This window comes from Triplophysa dalaica, chromosome 11, assembly GCF_015846415.1.
Source record: "Triplophysa dalaica isolate WHDGS20190420 chromosome 11, ASM1584641v1, whole genome shotgun sequence".
In the NCBI taxonomy this organism is placed as follows: domain Eukaryota; kingdom Metazoa; phylum Chordata; class Actinopteri; order Cypriniformes; family Nemacheilidae; genus Triplophysa; species Triplophysa dalaica.
In genome coordinates, this window is record NC_079552.1 from 7,838,448 (window position 1) to 7,851,450 (window position 13,003).

The 13,003-nt window shown below is 43.8% G+C and overlaps 1 protein-coding gene across 1 annotated transcript in view; it reads left to right on the plus strand.

Annotated features, from left to right (window-relative positions):
- Window positions 1-13,003, plus strand: part of syt14a (synaptotagmin XIVa) — a 38,576-nt gene that overhangs the window by 15,099 nt on the left and 10,474 nt on the right. The window contains exons 3-4 of the mRNA XM_056761181.1: window positions 8,139-8,291; window positions 11,252-11,476. Coding sequence (XP_056617159.1) covers window positions 8,139-8,291; window positions 11,252-11,476 — 378 coding nt within the window. The remainder of the gene's footprint in view (window positions 1-8,138; window positions 8,292-11,251; window positions 11,477-13,003) is intronic.

Consider the following 13,003-nt stretch of genomic DNA (forward strand, 5'->3'; position numbering starts at 1 on the left):
GATGTTAGTCTCCAGTCTCGTGAGGAGGGGAACACAATCCTGATCAAGCACCTCAGTGGGTCTTTCTCGTTGAGAAAGACACCAGGACGAGAAGAGGCACCGTCTAGAGGCGTGTAACCGCCTAGTAGATGGGGCCCTAGCCTGGGTGATGGTCTCAGCCGTATAGGGGGAGTAGCCATCTTAGGATCTTCTCGTCCCGTCTAGAGACCAGACATGGGTGTTCCAGAGGTCTGATCTGGGATGCCAGAACGTGTCCTTCCCCTGAGAGAGCAGGTCCTCTGTCAGGGGAATGGTTCAGGGGGAGTCGCTGTCCAGAGCATCGGCTCTGAGGCCAAGTGCGGTTAGACCGGTGTGGTGTAACCAATAACACTTGGTGCTCCTGCTCCCTGACCTTGCACAGAGTCTGTACAAGAAGGCTCCTGGGGGGGGGAAGGTGTGCTTCCGCCCATCCCGCGGCCAGCTGTGCGCAAGGATATCCGTGCCGAGGGCAGGGACTATCAAGCGGGCAAATGGTGGTGTTACGGGAGGTGAACAGGTTTTACCTGGGCCTACCCGAACAGCCTCCAAATGAGCTGGACTGCACGGGGGTGGAGTCGCCACTCTCCACGAGGCATAAACTGGCGAGAAAGCACGTCGGCTGTCTAGTTCAGTTTGCCCGGGGTGTGTGGCCTACAGGGAACGAGTCACCTGTTGACTCCACCGGAGGAGGCGTCGAGCAAGTTGTGTTTAGCTGCTGTGTGCGAACGCCACCCTGACGATCTGTATTCGCTACAGCTATAGTGCTGTCCTCGGAACAGCACGTGCATGTCTCGCACGAGAGGCCGTAGCCTGCTCAGTGCAAGTAGCATAGCCCACAACTCTTGGCAATTGATATGCCAGCGCAGGCGGGGGTTCGTCCAACACCCCACCTGCGTGCCCGTTGCACACTACACCGCACCCCTGCAGGGAGACTTCAGTCGTCACCACGACCTGCCTCATAACCTGCTCAGAGGGACCTGAGTCCGTCGAAAAAGTCATAAAGACTAGGGGTTATGGTGCGTCGGCAGCAGGGCGGCATCACCATGCGCCTGCTGCCGGTGTGCCACGCTCTCCTCGGAACTCGACTCTGAAACCAGTGTTGGAGCGGTGTCATGTGCATCAACTCGAGGGGTATTAGCCCGCGAGGACGCCATGTGTCCCAGGAGCCTCTGAATTGTTTATGGGGGACCGCTGTCTGCCTAAAAATGTTCATTTCAGACAGTTCAACACTGGTTGGGCACAACTGCGGACAGGTGTGCCGACATGGTGACAGAGCTGAGTTCCATACCGAGAAAGAGGATGCTCTGCACTGGGGAGAGCTTGCCCCTCTCTTGGTTGACCTGGAGTCCCAATCGACCTAGGTGCCGGAGCACCAGGTCCCTTTGTGTACATAACAGATCTCGCGAGTGTGCCAAGATAGGCCAGTCGCTGAGATAGTTTAGTACCCGCTCGCCTTCCTCCTCTCAGGGAGAAAGGGCGGTCAGGGACAGACCGAAAGGGAGGACTCTGTACTGATATGCCCGCCTCTCGCACGCGAACCGTGGGAACGGCCGGTGTCGAGGAGGATCGAGACATGAAAGTAAGCGTCCTTCAGGTCGATTGCCACGAACCAATCCTGACACCTCATAGATGTCAGGACGCGCCTCTGTGTGAGCACCCTGAATGGCAGCTTGTGAAGGTGCTCTGTTCTGGGTACGCAGCCTTTGGGGGCAACCCGCCGTCTTTCTTGGGAACGATGAAGTGCGGGTGGTGACCCACTGAACATCTTGGTTTTGAGGGACGAACTCGATGCCTGTTTTGCCAGAAGGGTGGTGACCTCTACCCGAAGTACGGAGGCGTCCCTGCCTCTGACAGAGGGAGAGATGATGCCCCGAAACTTGGGTGAGTCTCTGGCGAACTGGATCGAGTAACCAAGACGGACCGCCCTCATTAGCCAGCGAGACAGTGTGGGCAGCTCTCGAGCTCCCAGGGACTGTGACAGGGTGACCAAGGGGACGGTCTGCTTCATCATTCCCACGGGGGGTGGTTCGTCGGCTGGCGGAGCTAACCATGTCGCGGGGAGTCCCCGGAGGGAAGGTTTTTGCTCCGCCTGCTTACCTGCCTGGCGGGACAACGGCACGCACTGTCGGTTTGAGAGTGGTGACGGCTGTCGTATATGTGTACGACCTCACGCCTCGCCAGGGTGTGAGGTCGGTTCGCCGAGCACAGTCCAGTGGAGTGTGCGATCGGCTGCAAGTAAACCCGGGGAGAACAGAAAACTCAGTGAGTAAGTGGGCGCCAAGCCCTAACAAGGGCCCGGCTTTGGTGACGAGGCAGGAGTCGTCCCGTACCGACCGATCAGAGCCGTGGCTGTGAAGGTTCGGGCCCGATGTTGTTCTCCCTGGGGTCTTCCCGTCAGTCTCCCTTCTCGCGAGGAGGTTGCTGACGGGGTGGAGGTTTCCCCCTCGACCTCTGCTTCCGGGGTGCCGCCTGTGGGGGCACAGGAACCGGAGCCGATGTCGAAAGGGTCCTGGGTTGCAGGGAAGCAGACGTCACGTGAGATCTCGGAGGCCTGTAGGCGGCCGAGTCGCGGCGTGAAAAAAATGTGGTTAATTGCCACTGTCTGCTTCGCCGTCAAAAAACTGCTGAGCGCAGTCCTCGACGGTGTTACCAACAACCCACCCTGCGAGATGAGTGCATCAAGAAAGCGGACTTCCTTGCTGTCACTCTTCTGCACAAGGTATAGCCGGGGGTGTCTCTCCTGGACCACTACCGTGGACATCGTCCGACCCAGGGCCCGTGCCGCCGCCTTAGTCGCCCGTAGAGCGCTGTCAGCGGTGGCACGGAGATCCTGCATTATACCCGGGTCGGCCTTACCCTCGTGGAGCCCTCTCAACGCCCTGGCCTGGCGGACCTGCAGGATGGCCAAGGCATAGAGAGAGGAGGCAGCCTGGCCCGCAACATCGCAAGCTTTCGACACCAGTGATGCCGAAGTCTTACGTGCTTTGGACGGTAGGAGTGGTCGATCCCCCCCCAGGTGGTAGCCGTCCGCGGCACAGGTGCACCGCAGGCGGACGTTCCACCCGGGGGATCTCGACGCAGTCCTTGGCTGCCTCACCATCGAGGGAAGTAAGGGAGCCGGAGCTGGTTTCACTGGAACGGTCCGTGAGAGGAGCGTTCCAAGTTTTACACAGCTCCTCATGCACCTCCGGGAAAAACATGGCACCCGGGGTGGGCGCGGTTTGCACCGCGCACCGACCTCGGGAACCACGTATCCCCGGGTTAGCACGGATGACATCACTTCTGCTTCCTCCTGAACTCGACCGCTGGGGGTGGAGTTTGGATTCGGCAGAGTCGGATGCCAGTCTCCCTCCGATGCTGCGAGCGACATCTCATCTACGTCACACATCGTTTCCGAGTGTGTGCGTGAGGATCCGGACGGTATGCCACCGCCGGTTGGGGAACGTTCAGAAGAGCGAATCGGGGTGCGATCGGCCCGTGAGCACTTGGCTGGCGGGTTTACGTTCGCAGAGTTCCCCGTATCACTAACGCTGCTAACGTGGGTGGTCATCGGGGCCGTAGCCACAGATGTCACAGCCCGGGTAGCAGACGAAATGGTGGCTGGTTCCCGTAGGAAGACAGCCACCCGTGACCGCAACTTCTGAATGACAATCTGCCCGCAGTGCAGGCAGATGTGTCAACGAACGCTGCTTCAGTGTGCTGGACGCCCAGACACCTAATGCAGCGATCGTGTCCATCCCCCTCCTCGATGAGGGTGCCGCACCCAAGAGAACAGCGGGACATGCCGCGCTGGAGAATGCTCAGTCAGTCCTGAAAAGGACTTTTAGAAAAAATCTCTAACACCTCCGGAACCGCCGAGACGCCCAGGGGAAGGTCGCTGCAGGAAGGGACGATCCGCTGTAACACGTCGTAGCACCAGCGTGTAGTTGTAGAGGATTGAATCCTGAGTTGTACTCATGAGCGATGGCTCTGAAGAACAAAAGGTAAGTGAATGCTGCACGCCGGCCTCCTTTTATACCGGATTTCCGGGGGCGGAGCCCGGCATGCAAATTGCATTCGCCAAATTTCATTGGCCTTTTCTATAGTAGTCAGAGTTGATTGGTTCTCAAGGGCGAACCCCATCTGTCGTTCTCGACACAACGTCGAGAGACCGACAGAAAGGGAACTGTCAGTTTCTCACTTGCTACATTCTGTGAACTAGCTTTTGCATGTTTGCTGGAATTGCAGGAAATTGGGTTTGTTTGAGGTGAGCTTGTTTTAAATAGATTTGATTAGTGTAGATTAGTTTTGTGTTGGATTTGGTTGGTGTAGACTAGTTTCAGTGTGGTTTGTTAAGGACAGAGTTGGTCAAAACAGGCTTGTTTTTATGGCTTAAGAATAAGTTTGTGTAGTCTGTTTCCTCTTTGGCCTTCTTTCTGCTGTTTAAGTATATCAGCGGTATTTTTACTTCAGATGCACCTGGTCTGTCCAGCTGTTCTCTGACTGCTCCTCGGTGGCCCATTTTCTATGAGATGATTTCTGTGTCATCTCAGAACCTGGATTTACATCAGCGATGCAGTTCTGCAATCTGCAACAACATCTCTTCTAAACACATTATGGACTGCAAAAAAACATCCCATTTGTGTCCATTCATCTTCACTTTTTTTCTTTTCTTTTCTTTGCTGTCTGTTCTTTTTCTTTCCTGTCTGTTCTTTTTCTTTCCTACACGTTTCATAAGATGTGTCATTGAGTTCCACTTTCATCTCTCTGGTTTACCAGAGAGTATGATTGCAGATGATTGCATGATTGCATAATCATCTTTATGAATCTTAAGAAACTTTACCTGAGCTATACTCAATTTTAAAAAATGAGCAGTTTGGAAAGTCTGATGAAAGCTGTTGTTTTTGCGGTAACGATTGTCAACTGTAGATTATTTTGTCTGGTTATTGACAGCTAGAACACCGGGCCTGTTTGACTAAATTGGCATCTGGCTGTAGAATTAGAGAATGTCTTGTCTGTGATAGATTTTAGTTTTCTTCTCCTGTATGGCTAATGTACATCTAACAATGGCTAAATAGATTTCAAATAGAACATGACAGGAGAGAAACAAGAAATAATGGAAAATAACAGAATGGGAAGAGCAAGGGAGGGAGAGGAGAGTAATGTTTTCATAACATTGATCAGGATATACACAGGACGTAAATCAATTAGTGACACTAAAAATAGCAGATGGTGGTAGGGCTGTTTCATAAGTGTGTGTGACGATGGTCATAACACTAGACTGGCAATGTTAAAGGACAGTTCACCACAGGAATAGTACACATTTCTCAAAATATCTTCTTTTGTGATTATCTTTTTTCTTACAAAACTTTGCATAATCGTGTTAGATTTAATAATAGGTGAGATGCTGTCAACACTTCAATTTACGTAGAATTAGAAAAATCTTTTTATAAACTGTAATTTATCATATTTATGGAATGCACATATAATCCATTTAATTGATGGCTTCAATAATGGCAAAACTAATTGTTTGCTCATAGTTCCATGTGGGGTTTCTCAGCAAAGCCCCGTCAGTGATATGTTCTCAATGAATGAACAGCATTTTGTGCTCTATGTCATCAATTCTTTTCTAATTAGGCTGTTGTAACTTGGCAACAGTGAGGATGCAAATGTCTTTAATAAAAATACCACTATTGGTATAGTGATTATTGTCACAAAAGCACTTCAGCAAACGTTGAGGGAAATTGGGTTTGAAATTCCTATCATTACAATCTTATAATTTCTTTGTTTTAAACGGTTTGGTTAAAGGTTTTTTTATGGAGCTAAATTAAGGTTAATCATATCTAGCCTAACTGAACCACAATTGCAGAATCCTCAGGAAGAACCTCTTAGGGTCATCATTTGATTGGCCGATTGCTTTGTCCTGTGTTGTGATGTCCTCCCATGTACTCGTGTCTAGCCTGTTATAGTCTGAGTGCTAAAAACAGCAATAGCAAGCTGGTGTCAGAGAGAGATCACGCAGTTAGCAGCTAACAGGATCACTGACGGTCATGTACAGGAGCATTTGTTTAGTAATAAGATCATTGTATCGAACATTCTTTTTTTCCACACTCTGTAATGGAACATTATGGATTCTGTGAACTCTGCCATAACAGTGTCATTAAATTACTTTTGACCTCTTCTTACCTTCTTACTACTGATTACACATTTGAATAAGTAAATCATGACCCCTGTCGATATTTCAATAATAGAATGTATTGGTTTGTTGATATTCCAGCATGGTTAATATTTTATCATCATTCTATGTAAATGCATTTTTAATAACTAATTTAATAAAGCATTAAATTCTGTTCTACAGGTACCTGCGTTGTGGTGTTAGAGTAAGACAGAAGATGTGCATGGATCTGATTTAGAAATAATAATTGCTGTGAAAGGCTGGTCTTTATTTGTAATTGGCTCCGTTTTATTTCAGTACTCTCAGACAGTAATTTCTTTTATATAGAGCAGAGGGGATGATGTCTCAGACATATTCACAGTCCTTTTTAGACTTAATCAGATTTTCTCACTATGGGATAGTGCGAGAACTCTGAGGAGTTTGCACAGTTCAAATCAATTATACAGTAGTTACATTAAGCTGGGATAGGGAGGTGTTTTACATTAACATCTTGAACCCAAAACTCTGAACTTAATGCAATAAGTATGAGATAACTATTAAAACAGCATAAGTGTAGTTGAATTGTTGAGTGGTTTATGAGAGTTTAAAACATATATGTAATTAAAAATGGCCAAAAGGGATGATGTCTCATTTATTATATTTATCCCTGTGCTTCCTTGCCAGGAGCACCTAAACGGCCATCCAGGATCACCGTGCATAAATTCTGTGAATAAATCACAATACAGTAGTCTAGTAAAATGGCTATATGGAAGTTTCGAGCCATATCCACATTCACACTCACGGGCTTGTCTGTAAAGTAGCAGTTTAGAGCCCTGCAGAATCAGCAATGATGTATTTATTATTATGATGTATTTTGTTATTATTTTGGGCATGTTTTTCGACGCATGATCTCACACCATGCCATTGTCAAGTTTAGTCATATAAAATATTTTCCCCAAAACAAAATTGTTGACAGTGAAAATGCTGGGTGGACAGTGTAACAGAGACCACTGATAGAGAGCTGGGCAAGTAAACCTGACTCCCCGACTTCAAAGATTGTTTCATCGTAGCCTCCTTATAGCGGTCGTTTCCCATACCATACAGACGCTGGTTCGAGACCCGCTTGGAGCAATTAGTCATTTTTGAAAACCACTAGGCACAGTAACAAGCCCTGTTAATAACATCGTAATAAGTTTATCATTTGTTAACTTGAAAATGAATTGAATGATTTATAGCATTTACTGGTAATATTAGGTATAATTATTGACACCCCACCACAATTTTCAAACCCTGGCTACAGCTATGAAAGGGCTGACCTTAGGTAATACTAGAGTCATGAGGATTGATGTATAAAAACTGCCCCGGTTAACTATATATTAGTGCATGTTTGTAAGTTAATGTATTAGTTAACACCTCAAAGTAAACTTACCAAATGGACCCTTAACAAAAAAAAGGAGTTCTTCTAAGTATTTGCAATGAGCAGCTGGATTCGTAGTGGTCCTCCGATTACAAAATTTACCGTTTACAGAGAGTGGGGCATACAAATATTTGAACCTCAAAATTAAATAATAAATGTGAGGGAAAACAACAAAAAATGTCAACTTTTTGAGAGAAAGAACCACCCCTTCCACAAGGCTGGCTATGGCCCTGCTCTGTATGAGAGACCAAACATCTTGATTCAACTAATTTTCCTCTGTCGTCTGAACATTTTGGCCACACAGAGGAAAACACAAGCAGATGTACCATACTATTTCAGTTGCATTATTTTTCCTTCTCGAGTAGTGTTTTTGACCACACAAAGTAAAGAACTAAAGAGGGTTATGCCAAACGCTTGATATTTGCTCTTCCTCTCTCTGTCTCTCTCTCACTGCTGTCTTGTGAAAAATGCGTTTGACTGCAAGTTCTAGACTGTGATTTAGTCTATTTTGTAAGGATACTTTATTCTTTAAATTGTTTAATAGATAAACCTATCTCTTCTCTTCCACAGTGTCTCCTGAGGCTCTTGGGTTCTTGTCTGGCATTGGTGTCTTCATCTTTCTTGTGATTGTACTCTTTCTTTACCTCAATAACAAATTATCTCTTGAGAGTGCCAACCAACTGCCCAGCCTTGACCAGTTCAGAAAGAGTAAAGAGGCAACAGGTTTGTGTTTGTTTTCATTGGTTACAAAAGTTTTTGCTTTTTTGTATTTGTTCTTTTGTATTGCGTCTTCTATTGGTTCTAGACAACATACTGCTTATTTCCAAGACTATAGGTAAAGAGTTATTAAATTGCTGTTGTTAGGGGGGCGGTTATGGTTTAATTTAGACAGAATAACTTAATAACGTTATGTAATAGATTAGAGCATATTGCTCTATCGAGAATAACATGAGCCCAAAATCCCAAACCCTGACTAACACCCTCTTGAGAGGTATCTGCTAAGATTCTGATCAGAGTCTGTGAGAATTATTAAGAGAGTTTAATTAGCAGCGCTTAGGCCTTTAAGTGATAGTTCATCTAAAAATGAAATTTCTGTCATCATCGACTCAGCCTCATGTCATTTCATACCTGTATAAATTACACAGAGAAAGAATTTTCAATTCAGTGACATCATTGACTGCCATAGTAGTGAAAATTTAAGGTTGTCAAAGGTGCCTCAGAACTGTTTGTTTTCCTAAATTCTTCAAAATATTCTTCAGAAAATAAAGATACAATATTTTTTCCTACTATGGTTGTGGATGACGTCACAGAACTGAAAATGGCTAACATTCTTACAAATATCTTGTGTATATCAGAAAAAAAGACATTTATATAGGTTTGAAACAACCTGAGGGTGAGTAAATGATGACAGAATTTTCAATTTTGAGTGAACTAGCCCTTTAAAGAGGTTGTTTATTAGCGATAGCCTCTTCCAGAGCGTTCTAGGTCGATTCTAGTTATTGTAATTATTGTATGTAGGCATCATGGTAACACTTTTTATAAATGTATTTAAATGCGCAACAAACCGTATACAGATTTAAAAAAAACGATCTTGCAAAGATTAAGAAGTCATCATTTCATAGAGACAAAAAGAATGGGCCACGCCTCTTTCCTATTTGTCGTTTAGTATGTCAGTGACATGCTGAAATGATTGGCGTCTGATCCTCATAAGGAGTTATGAGACGGATACTATTGGTCAATCAGATCGGATCAATAGTTTATTTGTGGTAGGGGTGCATCCATAAAAATAAAGGAGATCATGTAAGAATCATGTTACACATCAATCAGACCCAAACATCCGCGGTGTCAATAAACACAGAGTATACTACTATAAAACTGTCTTGAATGGACTTATTGAACCGTACTCATTTGTACACACAGCTAACTTTTGTTTTTAACCATGAAGCACTCAATCACACCTACACAGTGCTGTTGACAGGGGCACTTTAAGCCCACACACACATCCTGACAGGTTCTGGATCCAGGCATCAGTGGGTTGCCCACACTCAGTGCTTTACATAACTCTGCATATTATCAAAATCAGTGCAATAATTGAAATGACATTTACTGGATGAGTTTTCACCTGAATGATCTGATGTGGTGACACTGTGCAGTAAATGTGACTTTGTAATAAACAAGAAATTATAATAACTATTAAATTGGTAATATTTCATATGTTAAATTGTGCAGTGGATCAGCTCTTAGGTTTCTGATATGGTTATGAAGAGAAATCAAAACAAGGCTAAATAAGAAAATAATATTATTGTACACAGGACAGAAAAAACATTCGTCGAAAAAAGATGTAACCTTACATTCGGCAAAAAATATGATTATTAAATTTTCTAACAAAAATGACCAGACGCTGATCTGTTATACATGAAATTCTGATCCTTGTGTTTGACCCCTAGTTTGATGAACTAGAATTATCATTACACTTCATTAAAATGAAACATGGTTACATACATCTTATTGTGGCCTAAGGTAAATTCCTCATTCTGATCATTCTTGGTTTCGTCTGTGTGTAGTGGCTTTTGCAAATTAATAGATTACAGTCATGGTTATATTTGACCTGCTTCACCTGTCTAGCAGTTGTTCAGTTCCCGGGAGTCTTCTGTGTACTTTAATTTAGATAAATGGGTTATGGATTTACAAGAATATAAACTGTATATTTTTAAGGTAATTTTTTTAGGTGCTCCTATAATCTTATTGTTATTATTTTATATTTATAATTCCAAGGCAGCGTATTGTATAGAAATTCAATTCCATGCATGAGGATTTTAGGAAGAAACAAAAACTGAATTATTTTTCCAGAGACTGAACACTAGAACATTTGGGAGAATAAACCGACCAATCAAATCTCCTGCTCATTGTTTCTGGCAATGTGGCATTTTCAAAGAGCTTGCAACAACGTCCCCCCTCCATGTCTGCCTTGCTGGATTCAGTGACAGGGAAAGTTGATGATTTGGCTTATGCAGTGAGCGACGTAATTTACATGGTGAGCGGCGAGCTCACGTCTAGATTAGAGAAAGAGCCCTGAGCATCAGATTACAGGCAATGATACTGGTTCATTGCCGTCCTCATTGCAGTCCACGGAGACCTTTTCTCCCTGACACAGGGAGAGAAAAATAGTCCAAGGGGCAACATGATGCTGATTCATTCTCAGTTGATGGCACATCTGTACTACAACTACACCACAATGGTAAAGAAAGAAATTGGCAAAAAATGTTTAATAAGGATCAAGAAAGTGGAGGTGAGAGGAAAAAATCTTCCAGCAGGAGAGGGATGGATGAGCTGATCCTTTCTGCTACGTTTCATTGTCTCTCTTCTCTTTTATTAAAATGACAGGGGCTGTATGAAACCGATCTGATCTGTTTAATATCTTTATGCCGTGAAAATGATATATATTGGGTCTCAATGTTTCTATATTTTCCCTCTGTGAACACGATTTTGGTGATTCTTTGTCAGGATAAAAAAATAATGTCACTGTCATTCTGGTCCTCTCACTGAATTTCTGCAGGTGTTATTTCATATTAAAATCTCCTCGCTGTGTGTGAGAGAATGTTTTGTTGTTTAACTATATCGCCCTCTGCTGGTTGTGCTACGGATCATCTTTAATTTTCACTTTCTCTCTTTCTTTCTCTCAGATAAGAATTATGTTAATACAGACTATCACTGCTCGTCCTCAGACAGCGATGATGAGGTGATTGGACAGTACCAGGAGGCAGTGTCTAGATCACAGGGTCTCCGGGGGGGCTCAGCAGGGACTAACTCGAGCCACCAGAAGGCCTATGGCTGGGACACGAGACAGAAATACTGCCCCCTGGCGGCTGAGTATGACGGCTACAGTAGTGAGGCCTCTGCAGATGATGGTAAGACAGTTGATATCTGATTAACAGGGTTTGTCATCTTGTGCACAGTAAATAAAAAAGTGCCTTTAACCTCAAAACATTGTTTTTTGTTTGACATGATACATTTCATTCCAACCACCTGTCACAGTTCTTAATAGATAAAATCTATTTTTGTGTATCTTTTTTCATATAGAAGTCACATTATTATAAAATGGGCTGTCAGTGCTTTTTTATACTAACAATGTGTATTTTATCTCCTATTCCCCAAATGACTTAAAGCAGGGCAAAGCAATGATGTTCATGTAATGTAACACTAGATGGCGAAATACCACCATGAATTCTCTTCCAGCTAAGGGATGTTCTATGTTTTCATTGGAATTTTGGCAGGACTCTGACCTGAATGTTTTTTTTATTATTGTTTAAGAACAGCCAGTAACAGACACAGCAGAGAAATCTGAATGACACCTGCTTTCAATAAAACTGGCTGGGAATTGCTGTTTCACTGGCACCAGAGAATAGGAGACTTGTCACAAATGTCACAAATTTGCTTAGTGTCAAATTTATATGTACATCATAATGTTTCTTTCTTTAAAAAAAAATTCTAGTCTTACTACTTTTTTATTCATTTGTTTATATAAATTGAGATTCTCCCAATTTTTCAACTCTCTCTCATATTTTTGGACCCCAGTGTATCAAATATCGAGTAAATCAGAACGATACCTTTTTTGCATAAAAATCAAGAACTTACTTTTTCATTCTCACAAAAATAACCCTTGGAATGTTCACACTCACAACACAAACACACAGCTGTAAAGGAAGGTGAGAGAGTTCTTGGCTTTGCTCCTGCATGGTGTAAAAATGTTCACTGCTCCTCACGGGAAAGCAGATGGTTGTGTTTTCTCTGTTTATCACGGAGGAGCACATGCCTGCATGATGATAAATAATCATCAGTATTTGAAATAGTCTCCAGTACAGAACTAGTAAGGATTAGCGTGTTCTTTTCTGTTTGTTTTTCCATTTCCGAGAAAAGGACATGGAATATGTGTTGAAATCACTTCAGGAGTCATTGCAGATGCTCAGAGAACAGATCAGGAAGATAACAGACCACAGAGAGAATAAAAATGAAGAAAGCTGTTAGATATATCGCTCTGATTTCCCCCTCTGAATTACTGCCATGAGAAAGAGAGAGAATGAGATGCTTTTCTCATGAGCTGTTTTCCTAGAGGCATTAGAGACTTTAGCCTCAGGCCGTTTTTATAATAGCCTACATGTAGAGCAAAAATACACACAGGCACACGTACATTTACATATACACACATTATATTGCTTGGGTACTCACAAACACACTTAAACACAAACATAACAGTTAGTGACAGGTCTGTCTGAAAGATGCTCTCTGCGTGTGTGTGAGAGAGATGCAGGTATGGCACAAATGCATGAATGTTTTATAACGCTCTTCAATACTTCAAGAAGACACAATGAGACCAAACAGTGCAGATGTTTTTCTTGGGTTAGGGCCGGCTGTTGTACATAGCAGGATTTTGCTTT